We start from the raw sequence: 24,412 nt of genomic DNA, 5'->3' as shown, positions 1-24,412 counted from the left end.
GGGGGGGGTGTCCCTCAGCCCAGCCTGCCCCCTCTCACATACTGGGAGCCCTCAGGGGATGTCCTAGTGACGGCTTAGGCCAGGGGTGGGCAAACTTTTTGACTCGAGGGCCACAATGGGTTCTTAAACTGGACCGGAGGGCCGGAACAAAAGCATGGATGGAGTGTTTGTGTGAACTAATATAAATTCAAAGTAAACATCATTACATAAAAGGGTACAGTCTTTTTTTTTTTTTTAGTTTCATTCATTTCAAAACTAGTTTGCCCACGGCTGGCTTAGGCCCATTCCCTGCTCCCCTTGGGGATAGGGCCTAAGCCAAAGTCTGGCTTCCCTTTGTGGGAGCTGACCAGGCTGATCAGGGGAAGTCACCAGCCCCATCACCCCGCTGCTGCAGCCACTGCCAGTCACTGCAGCCAGCAAGGTTTTTTCATCAACATGGACTCCAGTCCCTTCACCATGAAAAAATGACAACTTTCTTTAGGCATTTTCAAGATGTGTCTTTCATATAATAATAATTTCTTTATTATTTTTTTTATCCTCACCTGAGGATATGTTTCCATTGATTTTTAGAGAATGTGGAAGAGAAAGGGAAAGACAGAGAGAAACATCAAAGTGAGAGGAACACTTTGATTGGTTGCCTCCTGCATGAGCCCTGACCTGGGCCCCGGCCAGGAAGGAGCCTGCAACCTAGGTACATATCCTTGGTCAGAATTGAACTCAGACCCTGCCATTGGCAGGCTAAGACATTATCCACTGAGCAAAACCAGCTAGGGCAGAATGACATTTCTTAGCCCTTCAGCAGTGGAGCTCCGTTTTTTTCGCCAGGAGCGTGGTGAAAAACCCTAGTTCACCTTTTTGGATTCTTATTACCCAAGTTACTAAGAATATTACCAGCGGCATACAGGGAGCTTAACCAATGAGCTGTCAGAAAATGTGTTTCCTCTGTAGTTCACACCAATCGCCAGCTTGCTCCTCCACCCCCCAGGCCTGACGCCTCTGGCCCAGGTTTCAGGCCTAGGCAGGGGACCCCCATCTCCCAAGGATCACTGGCTCCACCCTCGCCCAGGCCTGACGCCTTGGCCAGAGGCATCAATCCCCATCACCCTCCGATCGCCAGATCAGCCCCTCGCCCAGGCCTGATGCCTCAGCCAGAGGCGTCAGGCCTGGGCAGAGGACCCCCCAGACTCCTCCGATTGCCAGCTCAGCCCCCTGCCCAGGCCTGACACCTCTGGGCCAGGCTTCAGGCCTGGGGTCCCACTTGGGTGCCTGGCCAGCCTTGGTGAGGGGCTGATGGCTGTTTGCAGGCTGGCCACATCCCCTTCAGGGTGGGGGTCCCTGCTGGGGTGCCTGGCCAGCCTGGGTGAGGGGCTGATGGCTGTTTGCAGGCTGGGCACGGCCCCCAGCCACCCAAGCTCCCAGTGGAGGCTGGCTGGAAGCAGGTATCTGGGATTTATTTATCTTCTATAATTGAAACTTTGTAGCTTTGAGCAGAGCCCAGGGCCAGCCAGGGCAGGCGGGAAGCTTGGCTTCCTCCATTGCCAAGGGGCAACCCAAGCCTCCTGCTCGCTCCAGCTCCGTGGCCACTGCCATCTTAGTTGGGTTAATTTGCATACTTGCTGATTGACTGGTGGGCGTGACTTGTGGGTGTAGCAAAGTGGCGAAGTGATGGTTAATTTGCATGTTTCTCTTTTATTAGTATAGATAGCTATACCTGTATAAACTTAATGAGAAAGGACTGAGACATGGCAAACAAGTTTCTCACATGCTGAGACCTTGCTTTTCATACACTGTCACCACACTCCCATAACAGATTCTGTAGGCCAAGGGAAGCTTCACCAAGATGAGCTGCACCTGCTCCTCATGTGTGTGGCTTAGTTCAGCCAAGTTTCTAGATCCATCCTATATACTAAAGAGGGAATATGCAAATTGGCTGTCCCTCTGCCACAAAGATGGCAGCGCCTACAGCGGAGGCGGGGTTTCTGTACACAAGATGGCTGCACTTACAGCAAAGGCCAAGTTCCCGTAATGAGCCTTAACGAGTAATCAGCAGGGACCTGTGGCTGCGCTCCCCTCCTTCCGCTGTGGGGCTTGACAGGGGACCTCAGGCCACACCCCCCACCCAGCAGGGCTTGACAGGGGACCTCAGGCCATGCCCCCCACCCAGCAGGGCTTGACAGGGAACCTCAGGCCACACCCCCCTGCCCAGCGGAGCTTGATGGAGGACCTCAGGCCGTGCCCCCCACCCCAGTGCCAAGCTGGGGGAGGACCTCAGGCCGTGCCCCCCACCCTGAAGCCAGGCCGGGGGGCCTCAGGCAACATCCCCCTCCCAGTAGGCTTGACAGGGGACTCAGGCCTCAGGCCACATCCCCCTCCCAGTAGGGCTTGACAGGGGACCTCAGGCCACGCCCCCAGCTCTGGTGCCAGGCTGGGGGACCTCAGGCTGTCACCCCCCACCTGGCAGGGCTTGACAGGGGACCTTAGGCCACACACCCCCACCTGACAGAGCTTGACGGAGTACCTCAGGCCATGCTCCCCACCCCAGTGCCAGGCTGGGGACCTCAGGCTGTGCCCCCCACCCAGCAGGGCTTGATGGGGGACCTCAGGCCACACCCCCACCCAGCAGGGCTTGATGGGGAAACTCAGGGCATTCTCCCTGTCCTTGCGCCAGGACGGGGGACCTCAGGTCATGCACCCCGCCCGGCGGGGTTTGACAGGGGATCTCAGACTGCATCCCCCACCCAGCGGGGATTGACAGGAGACCTCAAGGCATGCCCCCAGCCTGGGCTGGGGGACCTCAGGCCGCGCCCTCCACCCCAGTGCCAGGCCAGGGGCCCTGAGGCTACACTCCCCACCCAAGTGGGGCTTGACAAGGGTGGGACTGGCCAGGTTTGGATCTAGCCCAATGAGGGGGGCACAGCCGGGTCTGGGTCTCGCGTGATTTTGAGGCACACATGGATGGGCGGGGACTTGACTCTGGGTCCTGTGGTGTGCCTCAGATTCTGACAGGAGGAAGATTTTCATATACATTTTACTAATTTTCTTTCATCTCTGACACTTCTATTATAGAGAAAGGGCAAATAGCAATGTTAAAATATTTCCTCTAATTAATCCCCTTTTAATGTGCGCGAATTTCATGCACTGGGCCACTAGTGGTTAAATAAGTCAGGAAATAAACCTAACCCCACAGGTCTGTATGGAAGGGGTCTCTTTCAACCTTTCTATAGTAAATCTGAAATTAGGCAGAAAGCTATAACCTTAATCATATATGTTGTAATCTCTATGAGGAAGAGACTGTATTAGCACAAAGGTGGTCACATAGCATCTAAAGAGCAGAGATCCAAAGGGGAGAACTTTATCAGTGTTTACCCAATCCTAGCCAAGAGGGTAAATATTATCTAGTAGAGACAAGTATTCAGGTAGCCACAGAAGGGCACTTTATTATAGATGGCAAGAACAGTTCATCAGGTTCTCTGTATCATAGCTGAAACAGACTTCAAAATAAACATTGGACAAGTCCTCATTTGTAAAGTGGAGATAATGATAGCATCTACCTCAAAGGCTTATATGAGGATCAAGTTGATATGGAAAAAGTGCTTAGAATAGTGTCTGGCAGATGGTAAGCACTCAGTAGGCATCAGTTACTATTATCTAAGACCAAAGATTACTTTTAGCCCAATTCTATATTCAATTAGTAACATTCCATTAATTCTGAGTTTTGCTGGTACTTACATAATACCAGAAGGGAGTAACTTGGAAGTGAACTTAAGAATTCTAGTCAAAATTGAGTTCCAAGAGCTCCATAGTTGAAGACCAGATCATGGAGCTGTGGTGCCCACAGGGAGCATTTTTTATTATCACTATGACTGGGATGCTACTGGAACTTAAATCCTGGGGTCCAGGGATGTTGCCTGAGGTCATTCCTACACAACAACAACAAAAATGTCCTGCCCCAATTGCCCATAGTGCTTGAGTTGATAAACATTGCCCTAGACTATAATGAATGCACCAAAGTACTTACCTCCAAGGCATAGGCAACCTGTTGACCAACTTCTGAACTTTATGTAAATGTACGATCCCATAGTTCTCATATTTATCTACAATTTCATATATAATAATCATTCTATCAAGAGAACTCAACCAATTAATTCAGATGCATGTGCCAGCAGAGGAGCCCCCCCAGTTTCTGAAATTGGGTCATTGACTCCAAATAAAATCAAATCTCTACATTCCAAAAAGGGTCATAGTCTGGTAAACTGGAAAGGTCCTTCAAGGAAAAGGTTGTCTAAACCTTATGCAACATCACAGCAGAGGACTGGATTAGCATACTCACATTGGTGAGATCGTCCAAAGCTGATCTCTTTTTGAGCAGTTCCGGAGATGAAGATGGAGATATCACTGCTTGGTAATCCTCACCTCTCTAAAAAAGTAAAAGAGGTAAATGAGTATACCCAACTGTGAACAGTCTTTTTCAGGGTCGTCTCTGGGGCTCAGAAGGAAACTCCAGAATCTCCAAGCAACTGCAGTTTATAATATAAACCCCAATAAACTACAACAAAAGGACATTTTGACACTCACTGCTGCTTAGAGAATCACTGAAAGAGGTAATCATTGATGATAGGGACAAGGCTGCAATGAGACAAGATGACCATCAGTGTAACTCAGAGTTAGGTGGATGAATGGATAACAAAACAAGACCCTTACATATGCTGTCTAGAAGAGACTAACTTCAGCCCTGGCCAGTGTTGGTCAGTGGTTAGATTGTTAGTCCATGAACCAAAGGGTCCCAGGTTCAATTCCTGGTCAAGGACATGTACCTGGGTTGCAGGTTCAATCCCTGGCCCAGGTTGGGATGCATGCAAAAGGCAACCAATCAATGTGTCTCTCTCTCACGTCGATGCCTCTCTCTCTCTCTCTCTCTCTCTCTCTCTCTCTCTCTCTCTCTCTCTTCTCCCTCTTTCCCTCCTTTCCACTCTCTCTAAACATCAATGGAAAAATATCCTCAGATGAGGATTAACCAAAAAAGACCAATCTAATACAGTAGAGTAATCCTGAAAGAGCTGAGAAGAATTACTTCTGTTTTCTAATTGATTAAGCTAAGAAATAAGTAAACCGTTAGTTTTTTAATCTAGCTCACAATAAATAATCCTAGTGGAAATAATTAGCAAAAAAATATTACTTTCTCACATTAGCTAAGAAATCAACTGTTAATCTGTTTTCTAATTCCTACTTAATATTACTGGTAGAAATAATCAGCCCCAAATAAAATTCACAGGTAAAACTAAACTCAATAAAAATATAGATTTAAAAAATGTGCCCAAGAAAGTTGCATTTGGAAAAATAACTACCACAAAAGAAAACTTACAATGGCAAAATCTAAACAAGAAAACCCGATATAGACAAAAATCTGATAAATGTAGCAAATATCTCTTGCCAATTTATACAGGAAAAAATATTTGTCCCCTACATGAAAATCATTTTATTAAAATGAAAATGATTAGAAAATGTATATCTGTACTGAAAGGAAAGTAATCAAAGAAAAGAAATTGGCCTAATGATATTTGTTCTAGGAAATACTCTCTTAATGACAATTCATTAGTGTTAGTAAAATTCTTATTAAAATATGTATGATGATAAATGAACACAGAACAGCTTAGGACCGGAATGACTATGTCAAACTACCCCCAAGGTCAAAACAGCAGAATCAAAATGAACCCATTCTTCTAATTAAATAGCTATAAAAATCATGATAATACATTTGTTGACCTAATCTTCATAGTCTCCCCAGGATTTACCAAGCAACCTCCTGGAAAGGTGCTTTGAGAAACTTAGGCAAAGTTGGAGTATGGATATGATCATTAACGAGAGGTGAATGTTGTTTGCTTTGGAAGATTGAGGAGGGTGGCCTTCATTTCAGCCATGCATTTATGGGAAAGAAAAGTTCATATTTTCTCCCCAAATTCTAATTTGCTGATCTTCTGCAACTACAGGGGCTCTTACTCCTTGCCCTCCTTCTCAAATAAAACCACACATAATCTGAAAGACTTGGGGGTGAGCATAGGGACCAAGCCAACACAGGAAGGGGCTACTTGAGACACTATTAGGAGAAACAGCTTGCTCTAACCTTTTCAGATTGGCCATGATCACTGGGCACAATCTTGTTGGACTGAGATTTCTTAGTCTCATTTTTGTCGCTTCCCGGTGGTGGTGGCATCTCTTACAGATTCAGCAGTGTCTATCCAAGGCAGAGCTGCAATCATAAAGGGTCTCTTTAAAATACTATTCACCAGAAACATCACAGAATTATCCAGAGACTTTTGAGAAAACCCCGTCTCTCTATAGCATCCACAGGAGGAAACAGACTTTGAGTTAGGCAGATCTTGTTTCTACCACAGTTAACCTTGGGTAGTGACTGAAACTCCCTGGGATCCAGATATCCATCTATAAAATGGGTATAAGTATACCTACCTCTGCAGGACACCGTTCAAATTAAATTAGATACTCTATGTAAAAAGCCCAGCGTAATGCCTGCCGTCATCTATGGGCACTGAAATTATGGCCTAGCCCCAAGTTTAAGTCTAGGAACATTGGGAACAACTTATGTGATTTACACTGAAGACAATAAAAAATGTGACAGGTCATATAGTATGGAGGCTGGCTGGTAAGAATAATGTTCTTTAAAAGGCATGGGATCCTGGCCATGGAAATTATAATATGTTACAAAGAAGACACAAGAATGCACTGCACACACACATATGCACAATAGGCCAGAGAGTACTCAAAGGTTGCAATCAAGCAGAAGAAACTGTGATACAGTTCTAGACACCTGATAGGAACATTTAAAAATAAAAAAATGAGATAATAGCAGAAGAAAGTAACGTATTGGAAAATCATTTGACATAACAATTTAACAGTTATTACAACCCTTAGAAGAATCCTACCTTCACCTCATCTCGGTAGAGAACCCCATTCTAATTTCTTTTTTAAAAATCTTTATTGTTGAAAGTATTACATAGGCCCTCCTTTTCCCATAGAACCTCTTCCAGCCTGCTACCATCCCCCTTTTTCCCCCAGGCCATTCTATATTTCTTAAGGTTCTTGTAGTTTCTGAGTCTCAATAGTTAGGATACACTTGAGTCTGCAGGCCGATGCTCCATCCTCTGAGCCAAACCGGTCAGGGCCAAATGTAAATTTTTAAAAATATATATATATATTATTGATTTTTTACACAGAGGAAGGGAGAGAAATAGAGAGTTAGAAACATCGATGAGAGAGAAACATCAATCAGCTGCCTCCTGCACACTCCCTACTGGGGATGTGCCCGAAACCAAGGTACATGCCCTTGACCAGAATCGAACCTGGGACCCTTCAGTCTGCAGGCCGATGCTCCATCCACTGAGCCAAACCGGTTAGGGCCAAATGTAAATTTTTAAAAAAATATATTTTATTGATTTTTTACAGAGAGGAAGGGAGAGGGATAGAGAGTCAGAAACACCAATGAGAGAGAAACATCGATCAGCTGCCTCCTGCACACTCCCCACTGGGGATGTGCCCGCAACCAAAGTACATGCCCTTGACCAGAATCGAACCCGGGACCCTTGAGTCTGCAGGCCGCCGCTCCATCCTCTGAGCCAAACCGGTCAGGGCCAAATGTAAATTTTTTAAAAAATATATTTTATTGATTTTTTACACAGAGGAAGGGAGAGAGATAGAGAGTTAGAAACATCGGTGAGAGAGAAACATCAATCAGCTGCCTCCTGCACACTCCCCACTGGGGATGTGCCCGCAACCAAGGTACATGCCCTTGACCAGAATCGAACTTGGGACCCTTCAGTCCACAGGCTGACGCTCTAGCCACTGAACCAAACTGGTTAAGGCCAAATGTAAATTTTTACATGAAAGCCTAAGCATGGCAGGCACTCAGAATAAATGGTGGGTATTACTCTCCTCTTCCTCCAAATTGAAAACTATTTTCCATCTCATCCTCAAAACTCGGCCAAGCAACAATAAAGCTAAATTGGGTGCACCTACCCCTAACTGCACTCTATGAAAACCACTTACCCCACTATTATTATTCACACCTCATACAATTTTTTTATGGATGACCAAAAACTCATGTTCTGAAACATTCACCTTTCAAAGGAAAAGAAAAAATATCAGATTGAAGCAAAAAAAAAAAAAGGCTAAAAATTTTTCAGCTGAGAGTGTCATAGATTTAATTAAACCTCAGAGAAAACAAGGTTATTCATACGATGGTCATGCACCACCTTCACTATCCTGAACAATAATCACTTGCTTTGGAAGATACACACACTGACTTAAGTAGCTAGTTTTCCTGCTATTGGGAGAGGGGAATGACACCACTAAAAATATGCTTTCATAAAAGGACACTCTGCAAAAACACTCCAGACTCCTACCACCTACAAAATGCTGAGCCTTACTTGGACAAGAAACTTAGAATCCTTTCCAGTTTCCAGATTCTCCATGTCCCCTACATGTTGAAGACCTCATTGAGAATCCCAGAGCAGTGCTGAAACCCACACGAGGGCAAATTGGCTCTTTTAAAAGCCCAATTGTTCAGACTCCAGAATTGTAGATCAAGACAGTCTACAGCAGTGGTTCTCAACCTGTGGGTCGCGACCCCTGTAGGGGTTGAACAACCCTTTCACAGGAGTTGCCTAAGACCATCGGAAAACACATATATAATTACATTATGATTCATAACAGTAGCAAAATTACAGTTATGAAGTAGCAACGAAAATAATTTTATGGTTAGGGGTTACCACAACATGAGGAACTGTATTAAAGGGTTGCGGCATTAGGAAGGTTGAGAACCACTGGTCTACAGGAAACAGTAGCAACTTTGTTTTATATATAAAGGCAGGTTGCAGACAGCAAGACATTGGGGAGAGTAAGGGGTATGGTGTCTGTCAATGAAAGCAGCACTGGGTGGGAAAGTATCTTAGGATCTAGTTCTAACACTGCAGGTAGCTGGCTAGGTGACACTAGGCAAGTCCCTTTTCCCTCTGTAGACTTCATTTCTCCAGCTAATAAAATGAGGCAATGGGACCAAAGCCTCCATGTTATTCAAACAGTGGTAAATGGACCAGCATCATTTGCAACACGTGGGAGCTTTTAGATATTTAAAATCTTAGGCCCCAAGGTAGGCCTTACCAAATAGGCACAGGTAAGTTAACAATATCCCCAGGTGATTTGTATGCACTTCAAAGTTTAAGAAGCACGATTCTAAGGCACCTTCGACATCTGGCCTTCTAGGACTCTAATAACATAGCAGAGAGCAATGGGCAAGCCAGAGTTGAAGGGTTGGAAGCAGAGATAGAAGAATGGAGATGTGAGAAGTTTAACAAGGGGGAAAGGACACGTTTCCATTAACCTGTAGTTCAAAACACATCCCTCAAATAGCATTCTCTGACTTAAATGCGTTGTCTTGTGGCTGAAATTGATCCTGCATACTTTCACTTGTAAAAAGACATTTTGTATATGTACTCTGATTCAGGCATGTGTACTGGACGCTCCATCTAAATAATGGGACCTAGTCTCATTTACTTTGTCATTTCACCCTCTAATACACACTCCCTGCCCAACCTCATATGGGGCTCACTTCGCAATGGCTGACTGGCAAGAGAAGACAGCACGTAACAAGAGGCACTCCATGGCCAATACCGGACATTAGTGCAGGCAGTACAAAACCAAAGGCTCCTACCTCACATTGAAATTGGGGGCATAACAGGAAAGACCATAGACACACTTCTAGACCAGGAGCAGCCCCGATAAATGAATGGAGCACCAAGTCGTAGCGACCGGGTGTGGGTCTCAGCCTGGCCTGAGTTCCCTCCAATCCATCTGGTAGCAGTGAATTTTTAAAATTACAGTCCTAGAGAAACTGCAGTGGTGATTGGCCAACAAGGACCAATCTGCGTGCAGAGTTGTGACGTAGGCTCGGCCCAGCAAGGAGGGGTGGGCTGGGAGAGTAGTTGATTGAACTCCTTGTCAAATTGACTACATTGGGGCTTGGTTTCCCATACAATTGGTTGGAATAGGCTGATTTGACAAGTGAAGTACTGGGTCTCTTTAAAGAGACATTTCATTTAAATAACCCTGCTGGAGGAAGGGGAGAGCAACTGTACAACTTAGGTTCAGACCAGTTAAGAACTCTTTGTAGAATCAAACATTAACTCCTGCTGGCTTCACAAGTGGCCTTGTAATGGGAAGCAGGGTAGAAATTATTGCCCCTATTTTATGGGTAAGTCCCCAAAGTGCAGAGAGCTATTAATAGAAGTAACTAACATTAATTCAGCGCGATAAGTGCCAAAACAAGGTGAAAATACAACTGCTAAAGATTTCAGAGGACACATGTTGTTTAGCACGCCATTATTCCCAACCCAGTCACTGTTGTCATACTCACCCCAGCATCACCAATAGTGATTAGTGAGTATATTAGGTACATACGCCACTTGTTAGGGTCTATAGAGTTAGACAAATACTTCTTCCTTTGAACCTAACACACCTTTATGATGGGACAATTAAGGAAATATTACATTAATATTACATATATATTATCTGCATTATAAATAAATATAATACTAAGTATTAAGTCAATAAATATAACAGACTTAACAATGCAATTTTTAGGATGGAGGGTGATTATATGGGGGGCGGGGAGAATCACCAAATTCCCTTTTGAGGAATGCTTGGCAAAATGGATTTTTGTATGGGGTGATCTTGTACTGTATGGAAACGTTTTCCAAGCAGCTGCGACCTCCTAGTGGCCACATGAACTCATTACCCCCATTTACCATCTAACTTTGAGAGCAACAGGCACAGAAGGGCTAACTAAGCCTGACTGACATCCCCGCGCAGGGCAACTACCTGACAAGGCTGAAGACTAGGCCAGTCTTCATCCCATTTTAATGTTCCTAAAACTAGGGGGACCCTTAAATGTGTGTGTAGAGGGGGAGGATGCCTATAAGTGCTATAAGGGAACCTGAAGACGTTCATGCTTCCAGATCCCTCTTTCTCTCCTCCGTAGTCTTTGTTTAAAACATTTATTCACAAATAAAGAAACTGTCTGGAGGGAAGGAGAAAAACTATCACCAATTAATACTATATTTAAGTACTTTTCTGTCAGATGTTCAAGCAAGTTCGTCTGACAGGAAAAAATATTCCGATTAACGGCTTATTTTCCTCAGCCATATCTCCAGCGCTGACGTAAAATATATTGATATGTGTACGGCAAAAGAACCTTTAACAAGCTATAAATGGGATTGGAACCAAAACTACGCATGGGAAAGGAACTTCCCGCCTGTCAGAAACAAAATCAAAATAGATGAGGGGCAGAGGGAGAGGGAACTAACGGCTTTAGAATTACCGCCTCAGAATTACCACCTCGGACCAACCGCCTCAGACCAACCGCCTCAGACCAACCGCCTCTGACCAACCGCCTCAGACCAACCGCCTCTGACCAACTGCTTCGGACCAACGGCTACCAACCGCCTCACACTAACAGCCTCCAGCAAGCATGCGCACACAGAGGAGGCGCGCCGACTGTACCATTCTCGCCAGAAGGGGGAGATAACGGATTGACCCTTTTTAGTCAGACTTGAAACCGCTAGATGGGGCCAAAAGATTATACTAGGTACCCTTTATACTTTTTTTCCCTCAAGAAATTTCTCTTCTACATCTTATAACCCTAGAATAAAGAAAACTCATGCTAATCTCTGCACACAGAACCCCCCCTCCAGGATGATGGAAGTGGCTAGTGCCGGAACTGGCTGCACCATCAATCAAAGCCCTCTCCGGTCTCCAGCGAGCAATTAATAAAGTCTGGATTAAAATAGTACCCATATCATAAGTCTGTCTGAGAATTAAATGAGAGAATGCATGTAAAACACAACACCAGGCAAATTTTCAGACCTGTAGACTTAGACACTCTGGGATGAAGTCCAACTATGTTTTATTAAGCACTCCAAGTGATCCTGAGTCACGCCTAATGTGTAAAAATTGTTGCTCAATGAGGAAGGCTGCCCACTCAAATAGCTAACCAAGATATTTGTCATTATTTCGGATTTCATTACTCCTACCTGAACTTTCAAAACCATCATTTGTTTCTTGACGCCAACTGTATGGCCAGTATCATGGTGGATACAATGAGAAAGAAACAGAGAACCTGCCCTGAGGCTTCAGTGTAGGTGATCCAGGAATAGGGAAAGTTAATTAAATCTACAAGGCCAGATCTAGTAAATGTCAAATGAATTATACAGACAATAAGCAAATGTTCTAGGAAATCAGAGGAGGGAAATTTTACAATTAGGGATGAGCCCCCCCCCCCCTACACACACACACATACACCAAATAGCTCTAAGTAATTTCCACAACAAGGCAATAGAACAGACCTTAGCTGCCTAATTAAATTCCTGCCTGAAAGGAAACCCCAACATATCTAAGAGCTTGCTTTCCTTTAACAGCTGCCTCTTAAATAAAAATAATTAGAACGTTTATAGTTTTTTAAAAGTGCTTTATTTTCTCCCTCCACTGTTTCAATCACTTATAGGAAAGGACAGATGGGTATGCAGACATAACATAAATACTTGATGAAAGTAATTATGCAGTACCATTGATGAGATGTTCAGAATAGCTATCTAATAGATGATTTAATAAAGAAAATATGGTACATATATACAATGGAATACTAATCAGCCATAGGAAAAGACAAAATACTGTCATTTGTGACAACATGGTTGGATCCTGAGAATGTCATGCTAAGCAAAAGAAGTCAGATGGAAAAAGTCAAAAACCATATGATTTCACTCATATGTAGGATATAATACTGAAAGCAACAAATGAACAAAGACAAACAAAAACTCATAGACACAGAAAACAGTATGGTGATTACAAGAGGGAAAGGGAGTATGGGAGTAGAAGAGGGTAAAGGGGGGATAAATGGTGATTGAAGGAGACTTGACTTTGAGTGGTACAATATAATATATAGATGATGTGCTGTAGAATTGTACACTCAAAGCTTATGTAATTTAATAACCAATATCACCCAATAAATTTAATAAAATTTAAAAATAATGGCTATCTAATTTTTCAATTTACTGTGGTTGTGAGGAGCTGCTCTAAAGGACATTGGGCAGTCTAATGGCTTGGAAACAATTCAGGAGAAAAAGAGGTGGGGTTCCCATTTGTACTGGTCCATAATAAATAATGTCTGATAATCATTGACATCACTTCCCATTTTCCAAATAGTCTGTGTCATCACATAAACTAAATTAGGTAGGCTAAATCTGAGGCTGAAAGGTACTTAGTGGAACTAACAGGCAGACAGTAATTTCATGAAGGCTGATAGTTCAGTTCACTTAAATTTCATTTTGCCATTATTCATAATAATTACAAACACAGGTTCCATTTTTTATTACCTTAATAGCTCTTTCAAACCAAATGCAAGCTGAAAGCATATTTAAAATGTAATTTGTATGATTACTCACAAGTTTGTATGAAAGAGAAGATGTTTGAGAATAAATAAGGTTAGAAAATGGATGATAATGGTTAGGGGAAAATGACAAAGCTTCTGTTTAACATCTCTATATTTGGCTCTTAAAAGCTAACCTAAGTGTACACTACTTGGCATATATTGACATACTAATGTAGCATATTCCTTCTTCTGACACTTTGAACATCAGTACAGGACACTCTGAGAGCCTCAGCAGCTTAAGAGAAAAGAAGAGGCAGTGAATATACTGTAACCTATGACTGAGCCTCCTTACTTTTTCATTATTGGTTTCCCACCCAAATGCTGCTCTTATTTGCTCCTGGTTAGCCTCCAGGATGACAGTATTGGGGTGCCATGGGTCAGGGCTCTAATCATCCATAATAGTTCTATGTCATTTAGAGGATTTGGTATGTCATTTAGAGGATTTGGTATGATATTTTCCAGGCCCAGATGACAGTTTTTTCCTTCTAGGCTGGGAGACATAGAGAGGTGTTTTTTGTTTGTTTGCTTATTTGTTTGTTTGTTTTTAATCTTAGGAATATATATTCTTGTACATAGAGAATAAATAAACATTTTCTTTCTTTACTTATTATTCCATAGACATGAGCCAGACACAGGAGCTCCAACTTAAATATCAAAAGTTCCCCTTGCCAAAAGGGATGATAAAAGAAAAACAAGTCCTATATTGTGGATTTTAGCTCATCACCATTGACATAGACTCCCTCCTCAACCAAAATTAATGTTTTAATAAACATTATATGTATTTAAGATCTACAACATGATGATTTGATATTGTCAAGCTCCTCTGAAACCTCTTCTCAACTAGGCCTCAATCTTGGCCTATAAAAATTTCAACTTTCAGCACAAAGAATTTCACCCACTCCCTACATAATGAGACTTAAACAAACACTAGCATAGAAAAATAAGTTAAGATGTGAAAACGAATACTGTTTTGTTCATACAGGCTGGTGATAATTCTGTATGTGAAAAATACAGACCAAACTGGTAACTGATAGGATTAGGTTGTTCTGGAAGTCTAGCAAGAAGAGGAAAGAGAAAGGAGCTTTCAAGGTGTTGTGAGCTGGACAAAATGTGAAAGAATTATATGTACCCTTCTAGAAAGAATAGAAAAAGGTTGTCTTACAGCAGACAGCCTGAGGTAGTTTTGATTTGAAGGGGTATTAAGTTTGCCAGCCTGCTACACCTTTACTACGGTTGCTATAGTTTCAGGCATTGTGACCTAACAAAGTATGATGTCATACCTCAGGGTCATAAGCAGCAGAAAAAAGCCTTGGCCCATCAGTCTTGTCCAACTGCTGGTGGGGGTGGCAGCCAGCTGTGGGTGCCCAAGAACTTGGCACTGCCCAGATCCATCTAAAGGGGCGTATCTCCCTTCTCGGTGGCACGTTTTCAGCAAAAAGAAGAAAACAACTTCATTATCAAGGTAATGAGTTTATAAATTTCTTTTTTTTAACAGTTCTTTAGAATCTGTACATGAGGGACCTCTATGCCTTCCTCTTTTTCTAGGCTAGTGATCTCTAGCTCTGGGAAAAAGAAACTACCCCTTTTGAGGGTGTGTGAAGCCTTTTTCTAAATCTTTGCGAGAGTCCTAAAAGATTTTCATGTGATGCAGGGGTGGAGGCAGGTAAAGGGTATGGATGTAGTGTTATTATGTGAAATGATAGCTGGGTATAGGAGAGAGAGAGAAAGGGAGAGTGAGAGAGAGAAGCTGAGTATGAGAGGGAGGAGCTGGGTATGAGAGAGAGAGGGGGAGAAGCTGAGTATCAGAGAGAAAAGATGGGTATGAGAGAGAGAGAGGAAGAAGTTGGGTATGAGAGACAGCAAAAGAAGGGTGGGTATAAGAGAGGGAGAAGCTGGGCATGAGAAAGAGGAGGGAGGGAGGGAAGGAGGGAGAGAGAGAGAGAGAGAGAGAGAGAGAGAGAGAGAGAGAGATCCTAGGTATAGGGGAGAGAGAAACTATGAATTATGCTAAAATGATCCTGATGATTTCAGAGTGTCCTTTCCCCTACTGCTCACCCCGCCAGTTTCTAGCCTAAACCAATATGAAACACAGGTGGGTTTCAGGGTCCTCTTATCTAAACTGAGCCAGTTCCTAAAAACCATATATAAACCTTTCAGATTACTTTTCTTTGTCTTTCCAGATGTCTGATCCTATTGACTGGCTACACAGCTCCAGGGGTGTGTGCAAGGTCGATCTCTATAGCCCAACAGAACGGAGAGAACAGGAACGCAAAGTGGTAAGATACAAAATTACTCCTACCAAAGTGTGGGAAGTATTGGCATATGGATACAGATATACTGGAACCCAGGATAGATTAATGAAGGGTGACAGTGTCGTTTACAAGCAAGCAAGTTCAATAAAGTCTGTGGGGGACCAGTATGCTTATACATTTCGGAGGGACAAATCAAGGGAAGGGCAAAATGAAGAGTGGCAAAGGAGCTAGGGAGGGAGGGCTAGAGGGAGCCTCAGGGGAGGGAGGAGTGGTGGTGGTTGCCTAGTTACAAGCCTCTATTACCTAACCTCTGAAGTCATAATATTACCTAGCTAACATGAGTTGTACTAAGTGGGACTCCCTCAGGAGGGCAAAATACTTCATGCTATTTCCCAAACTTTGAGTTATTTGTGTAGTATTTCACTTTTCTTTATCATGCTCAAGCACCACTCATACTGTTATTTATTTAATATGTGTTTTACAATGTTTTTAAAATTGACTTACATTTAAAAATTACCATCACCTTAAACAATCGTATCCATAATATCACAGGTTTGATGTTCTAGTATGTACTTTTCCTACTAAACAATAAAAAATATACTTATTAAACACAGAAATGTTTAACCATGTACCACCTAAACTTTTCTATAGCCTCAGTAGTAAAAATATCGCGTTTGGGAAACACTAGTGTAGTTGAAAGTGCTCTAAACTGGGAGCTAGGAGAATTGAGATCTAATATAAGTTCCACCTTTGAGTTTGTGTCAGTTGGGCAAACCACCTTTCTTCTTACTTTTCTTAATAAATGTGGGTGGGTATTTGGGGCCTCTCTTATAGGTAAGTTTTCTCATCTAGGAAATATAGCAATGATAAGATTCTGTCTGCCTAATAACACTTACTGAATATTTACTATGTACAAGTACTCTGCTGAAAGCTTTCTTTACATGCACTATCTCAATCAATCCTCACAAGAACCCTATACGGTAGGTGCTTTATCATCTCAAAGAGAAACTACAGTCTTTTCTCTAGGATTTTTCTAAATGAATCCTCTTAATTTGATGCAGATATGTTTTGTTGATGTGGCCACCCTGAATGTGGAAGATAAAGGTTCCAAGGTAGGTATTCTCTGCTCCCCTCAAAGTTGGAATGGGTAGGAAACTGCTGAAAGGATTGTCAGTGATGACATAATAAAAGGGAAAGGCTGTGGCTGTGGGTGAAAAGGTGGAGGCGATTCAGGTGAGAAGCCATCATTCTTGTGAGCCCAGGATCTCTGGTTGAGAATTTACTGTCACTTTTGATACCAAATCTCATTTTAGAAAGCACTTACATTACTGGTAGGGATGGAAGAACTAAAGCATGGAAGATAGCATGTCAGAACAGTGAAAAAATGTCCAAAAGGTCGGTAATTAATGAAATATGGTTCCTGAGATTGGTTGCTTTGTGAATTCCTCTGGGGAAGGGTAGTAATTTGTGGAGAGAAAAGTATCTCATTCTTCAAAGACTAGTTAGCACTACAAGTCTACTTCTCCTTCGAAAGTTAAAAAGATATGTCATTCATGTTTTAAAGTGGCCACAGGCAGAGAGGGCAGCCTGGAGAAGTTTCGAAAAGCAACTATTCTTAAGTTTCAAAAAGCAACTATTCATAAGATCTCATCCCTTAATTCTATAGGATGCTGGTGGTTCCAGTTCAGGAGGTGACTTAACCCTGGAGCATCTGGAAGATAAAGAAATTATTGTGATCAAGGATATTGAGAAAAAAGAGCAGTCCAAGGTATGCTTAGCCTCTGAGTCTGCCCTTTCTAATTCCCAGAGCCCAGTGCTGAGTCTGAAGACTCTGGTAAGAGAAATATTGTCAAACAGGCCCATAAATTTGACTACTATGACATTCTAGAGAACACAGGCCTAAGTTCAGAGTCACGGTAAGTTCAATGCCCAGGTATCTAAAAATGGCACTAATCACAGAGGCTCAGAATGCCCTTTTCTGATTTCAGACATCTACTCCAAACAGAATATTGCTATCCTTATCCTAAGAAAGATATGGGTTTATAAGAAAGATCACCTTGCTATCCTTATCCTAACAAAGATATGGGTTTATAAGAAAGATCCTTGTGTGCCCCACATTGCCCAGCGTTAAACACACACACACACACAAAACAAGGATATATGGAACAGAGAGACCCCATGACAACCAAAACTGTAGTTGTCTGGTTACCAAGGATACCCAAGCATATATGAAACAGAGAGACTCCATGACAACCAAAACTGTAGTTGTCTGGTTACCAAGGATACCCAAGGATATATGGAGCAGAGGGACTCCATGACAACCAAGAACTGAAGTTGCCTGGTACCCAACCCTGTTGTCTAAGAGATTACCCAGGCTGTTAGGTATCATAAAGTTAGAAGCATTTAGACTTGCACACCACTGTCACATACAGAATCTCTTTGTTTTTTATGTAACTACCCTAAATTATGTCTGTTAGGCTCCTGGTTTGGGGTGGACATTAGAGCTCATGACAAGTCACCTTCACAGTCCTACAAGCCCAGAGTGGTTGATACTGAAACAAGATATTTGGTTTTAGCTCAAAGGAGTCAAATATTTCCTGTTCTGTGTCCCTATGCTCATGTTATAACCAGAAACAACATTTCTGACACATTTGGAGTGGTAAGAGTGGTCCTTAAGGAAGAAAAAAAAATTACAAAATATTCTTCAAAGGGTGTTGGGTTCAGTTGGGGAGGCTCTATTTTGGAGTCTTAAGAAAGGGATAAATTATACCTAATGTTTATTTTTAAAAGTGCAGCTCACAATGCAGATCTCCTTGATTGTAACCTACGCCTATTTTCAAAATGTCGAACTTATCATGACCTTACGTTTCTAGGAATTCAGTGAAAAGAGAGGAGCTGAAGCAATGGAAGGGGCAAAGAGAGCAATGGTACTTAGCATTGAGTAGATGATGTATACAATACATGTACACATAAATTTACACAAAGTGGCACAAAGCAACACACATCAATATATACATTTATAGCCCTAGCTCAGTGATGGCGAACCTTTTGAGCTCGGCGTGTCAGCATTTTGAAAAACCCTAACTTAACTCTGGTGCCGCGTCACATATAGAAATTTTTTGATATTTGCAACCATAGTAACACAAAGACTTATATTTGATATTTATTTTATATATTTAAATGCCATTTAACAAAGAAAAATCAATCAAAAAAATGAGTTCGGGTGTCACCTCTGACACGCATGTCATAGGTTTGCCATCACTGCCCTTGCTGGTTCAGTTTAGCCATTAGAACGCCAGCTCACAGACTGAAGGGACCTGGGTTCGATTTTGGTGAAGGGCAAATGCCTTGGTTGCAGGCTCGATCCCTGCATATATATATATGTATGTATATATGTGTGTGTGTGTATACACTTATATACATCAACAAAAAATAATTTGTATAAACAATGACACACATATGATACCGATAAACACATACAAGCATTGTTCCAGCAAACATATAAACATCCATATTAACATCCATGCACACAATGTTAACACACACAGCCTTGATCAAAACACAGTGACCATACAGACTCAGGTATAAGTATAAACTCTTACACAGGGTGGGGAAATAGTAGGTTTTCAGTAGTAAATACACAAAACAGTTTATTCTTGAATTATCATTTATTAATTATTGTATTATTTTTCATATGAACAACTATAAACCTACTTTTGCCCCACCTATAAATATGCCTCATGTTGATAAAAACACATACCAACCTAAAGTGACACATATTCACTAACACACATTTGTATGCATTGATACACACATTGACACAAAACAATAACATCCCTAATCACGTATTTACACACATACTCCAATATTCAGGATGTGTGTAACACTGACACACATTCTCAATCATTGGCATAGCATATAAATATAACAAACTATACCTAATTTATTGACATATATAGTCATTATACAATCACCTATTAACACATGCATATTTTAACACATGCATTTATTAATGTACACATTAATATATTCATGAGTATATATGTTAATATGTGAATTTATGCTTTAACATAAAACAAATTTATAGCTTCATTATACATGCCATTGAATTTATATCATAAAATATATGCAGATAACTCAAATTGACACTTGCTCATTTACATATTCAGACACACTGAAATACCCACATATTTTTACATTTACAATATACGCACACTAATACACACATGTTGGCCCCTAACAGCAGACATTGATATCAACACATTATTACACATGCTTACATATAGTCAATCAGATAGTGCACTAAAATGCACACATGAACACACACACACACTGATACATTTCCACACACTGCAACATATATTGATACATTCTCACATCTTCTTAGATGTTCACACATAAATTGCTATATTGTTATTCATACACACACATAGACATATTTTTTACACATATTGAAATAAGCACAACATGCTCAGGTGAAATTGACAAACATTGATAGCACTTGCATATAGTTAAGTGTACAAATGTATACACTCTGAGCTTTTGTTGATAGCACTTGTGCTTGGATGTGTGTTAATGGATATAATTGTATATTTTGTTTCCATGGAAATTCTAAAAGCCAAATTCCTAATATGTGTAGTTTAGAAAGATCTATATTCAAAATAAAATAAAGGGGTGGGAAGTACCCTCCCAAATTCTTAGGTGTTTTTCTTTTTTTAGACGGAGGGATCTATATGCCTTTTCAAACAAGCTCCCTCTGATCCTATAAGTGTTCTAAATTGGCTCCTCAATGATCTCCAGAAGTATGCCTTGGGTTTCCAACATGCACTAAGCCCCTCAGCTTCTAACTGTAAACATAAAATAGGAGACACAGAGAACGAACATCACAGATACCCCCATGAAAACTGCTACAGCGTTTATGCCGATCAAGTGAACGTTGATTATACGACCAACAGACCTCAAAGCCTACGTGTAGAAATGACTGCAGCCAAAAATACCAACAATAACCAGAGTCCTTCCACCCCACCAGCAAAATCTCCTAGCACTCAGAGGGCAGTAATGTCTCCTGAGGGAGAATGTTCAATGGATGACCTTTCCTTCTATGTCAACCGACTATCTAATCTGGTAGTCCAAATGGCCCATAAAGAAATCAAAGAGAAGTTGGAAAATGGAAACAAATGCTTTCATCATTCAATCTATCCACCCTCTGGGGACAAAGGGAAAAACAGCCCCCGAAGTGCTGTGAGCAAGATCGCTTCTGAAATGGTCCATGATGCTGTGGAAATTACCTCTGCAGAAATGCGGGGCACTGGAGGAGAAGAGTGCAGGGAAGGTGGTCGGAAAACGTTTCTATATAGTGAATTATCCAACAAGAACAAGGGGGGAGACAAACAGATATGCCAAAAAGACAGCAAAGAATTTGCAGATTCCATCAGTAAAGGGCTCATGGTTTATGCAAATCAAGTGGCATCTGACATGATGCTTTCTGTTATGAAGACCTTGAAAGTGCATACCTCTGGTAAGCCAATTCCTGCCTGTGTTGTCCTGAAGAAGGTATTGTTAAAACACACCAAAGACATTGTGTCCGATTTGATTGACTCCTGCTTGAAGAACCTGCATAATATCACTGGAGTCCTGATGACTGATTCTGACTTTGTCTCAGCTGTCAAGAGGAATCTGTTCAACCATGGAAGACAAAATGCTACAGATATCATGGAGGCCATGCTGAAGCGCCTGGTTAGTGCTCTGCTTGGAGAAAAGAAGGACAGTAAATCACAGAGTCTATTGTATGCATCTTTGAAAGCTGGGTCCCATGATCTCAAAAGCAAGAACCAAAATAAGAACCAAAGTCTTGAGTTCTCCACCATGAAAGCTGAGATGAAGGGGAAGGACAAAGGCAAAATAAAATCAGATCAATGCAAGTCATTGAGCAGTGCTGAAAGAGTTGGTGAACACATCCTCAAGGAGAGCCTGAACATGTGGAACCAAAAACAAGGAAACCAAGGCAAGATGATTAGCAAAGCATGCACCAGTAGGGAAGAAAAAAGAGAAAAGATCAGCTCTTCCACAGATTCACTGGCAAAGGACTTGATTGTTTCTGCCCTTAAGCTGATTCAGTACCACCTAACCCAGCAGGCCAAGGGCAAAGATTCAGTTGAAGATGACTGTCCTTCAACAACGAGCTATATGACTCAGAGTGCCCAATACGAAAAAAGTTCAAGTGGCCAAAGTACCAAGGCTCTTTCAATGAAACATCTAGAGTCACGTGGAGCTCCTGGGCCATCTAACTGTCTCAAGGAGGCTCAACAGGCAGACTGCCAGAAGTTGGATGTGTCAAACATTGTTCTAACACTAATTCAGAAACTACTCAGTGAGAACAACTTCAACTGTGATGACCTATCTGAAAGTGAGAACAAATCTACTGAGCTCAGGGCAAACAAAGCAACTTCCATGTCCAAGAGAGGGGAAGAACAATGCCAGGAAAATCCAGAACTTGACTTCACTGGCATGAAGCAAATGAACCGGCAATTCATTGATCAACTGGTAGAATCTGTGATGAAGCTGTGCCTTATCATGGCTAAGTATAGCAACAACGGGGAAGCCCTTGCTGAGTTGGAAGAACAAGGATCCATGGCAAACAACTCTCATTACCAGGCTGGTGGCCCCAGATGTAGTCATGATGGTGCAATGCCACAGAACTTTGAAGAATTTCCTGGGCCAGAAGTCATCGTCAATAATCAGTGCTCAACAAGTAGCTTGCAGAAGCAGCTCCAAGCTGTCCTGCAGTGGATTGCAGCCTCCCAATTTAATGTGCCTATGCTCTATTTCATGGGAGATGATGATGGACAACTGGATAAGGTAAGCAATGACAAAGCACAAGAAGAAATGGTTGGAATGGGGAGGGGCATGGAGGCAACATTGTACTTCGAGTTCAAGAGCAGTCCAATTTTTTTCAAGTCTGCTCTTTACCATTTGCCTTATGAATTACTTTCACTTCATAAAGACACAAAAGTGTGAACCATTAAGTGAGGCCCTGGCACCTCAGGGTCTGCACATTTCAACCAAGAGAAGAGTAAGATTAGCTTTGTTTTATCGATCCTTTAAACAAAGTATTTGGTAAAATATTGAGGACCAATTTTGTCTTATGTTTTGAATTTGAAGGCCCTCAAAATACTGCAGAGAGAAAAAGTATTTTTTTTTCATTTTGATGTATGCCATTAGAGGCGGGTCAAGGAAAAAAGAGAGAAAAGCCAGTCCTGGATCTGTGGCAGCTTTTATTCTAATCTTAGAATTATGGGTGGAAAGGTGGGTAAAGGGGTTAGTTCACTTTATCCATCTGGGTCTCTTCTCCAAAAATATCACATGACTCATGCTATCTCTGCTCATTCCACAGCTTCCTGAAGTTTCAGCTAAGGCAGCAGAGAAAGGCTACAGTGTAGGAGATCTCCTTCAAGAAGTCATGAAGTTTGCCAAGGAACGACAACTGGATGAAGCTGTGGGCAACATGGCTAGAAAACAACTGCTGGACTGGCTGCTCACTAACCTGTGAGCTAACGATGCCTTCAACATCGCTCTAGTTACTCCCCTCTCTCTGCCCAGCAGCATTCCATGCCAGCTGGGAACCCCGTCCATTAGGCCGTTGAACAACATACTTCATGATTGTATTTCCCAATACATCTGAGCAGTTGGACTGTATAAGGTGTTCAATAAGCTAGGTGACAGCATCAATAAAAAATTTAAAAAAATATGTGATCATTTTCTTGATCAGATATATCTGAGGCAAAAGAGGAGAATGGGTTCAATTCCAAGTATTGGTGATACAGTGTTAGACTTAGGTCCAAATCTCACCTTGATTTTTTCTGAGAACCCAAGATATAAAGGTATCTTGTTCAAGTCCCTAAGTAACCTGGTTTTTCCAAATAATCTGTGTTGGAAATCTAGAGGTTTGCCACCTGTGGACTCCCTGTTTCTGCCACCATTGCACATATAACTTGATAATCCCCCTTCTAATCCTAAAGATAAGGCTTTCTTGGCCTCTGTTAAGAGTTTTCAAATGGGCTAGCTTAGACAAAAAGCAAACTGATGTAAGTATATTACTCATGGACATTGTGCCACCCCCCTCTCCCCACCTTGCCACCACACACTCCCTCACTATTTACTTTACATGGCTATTTAGTATTTACTATCCAGAACTACAATGGGATCGGATCCTCCCCCGTGTGTGAATAAAACTTCCTTATAAGTCATCTCCTTCAATTGATGAAATTCCTTTGTCTTCCATCATTCTGCAAGAAAATTTTTCTGAAAAGAAAGCTACAGAATGGTAGCCACCCTATGTGAATTCCAGTGTCTCCTTTTAGACTAGCACTGAATTCTTAGATTTGTATGCTTCTCAGAAGTCAATCACAATGCTAGAATTCATTGCAAATCAGATTAAGACTCATTTAAACCCTGTGGTCCTCTTGTTAGCTAGTTTGTTGTGGCATATCTTGGCATCTCTGAGGTGCTCGTGACTTTGTAGAACAAGTACAGGATGTGGCATTCTTCTGGATTCAAAAGCCAAAGAAAGCTTTTGCCTCTTACTAGCTGCATGGCTCTACAGTCACCTAGACCCTGAGGCTGTTTCTTCGCCTGTGAAGTGTAGCCCAAAATTACCCTCACTGTTTAG

General features: G+C 42.0%; 2 protein-coding genes across 2 annotated transcripts in view; one reads left to right on the top strand and one right to left on the bottom strand.

Annotated features, from left to right (window-relative positions):
• The window catches only part of CCNB3 (cyclin B3), a 73,477-nt gene extending 62,033 nt beyond the window's left edge, over positions 1-11,444 (bottom strand). The window contains exons 1-3 of the mRNA XM_023760932.1: positions 11,387-11,444; positions 6,122-6,247; positions 4,331-4,417 (exon numbers count right to left, since the gene is read on the bottom strand). Of these exons, the coding sequence (XP_023616700.1) occupies positions 4,331-4,417; positions 6,122-6,211 (177 nt within the window). The 5' untranslated portion in view covers positions 6,212-6,247; positions 11,387-11,444. The remainder of the gene's footprint in view (positions 1-4,330; positions 4,418-6,121; positions 6,248-11,386) is intronic.
• Positions 11,445-15,672: 4,228 nt separating this feature from the next.
• AKAP4 (A-kinase anchoring protein 4) lies at positions 15,673-23,293 on the top strand. The gene is made up of 5 exons (XM_006097208.1): positions 15,673-15,768; positions 16,806-16,856; positions 17,411-17,512; positions 20,464-22,602; positions 23,138-23,293. The coding sequence occupies exons 1-5, from the start codon at positions 15,673-15,675 to the stop codon at positions 23,291-23,293; spliced, it is 2,544 nt and encodes an 847-aa protein (XP_006097270.1).
• Positions 23,294-24,412: the final 1,119 nt, after the last annotated feature.

This window comes from Myotis lucifugus, unplaced genomic scaffold (genome assembly GCF_000147115.1).
Source record: "Myotis lucifugus unplaced genomic scaffold, Myoluc2.0 scaffold_196, whole genome shotgun sequence".
NCBI lineage: Eukaryota > Metazoa > Chordata > Mammalia > Chiroptera > Vespertilionidae > Myotis > Myotis lucifugus.
This window is presented reverse-complemented; position numbering and strand designations above follow the sequence as displayed.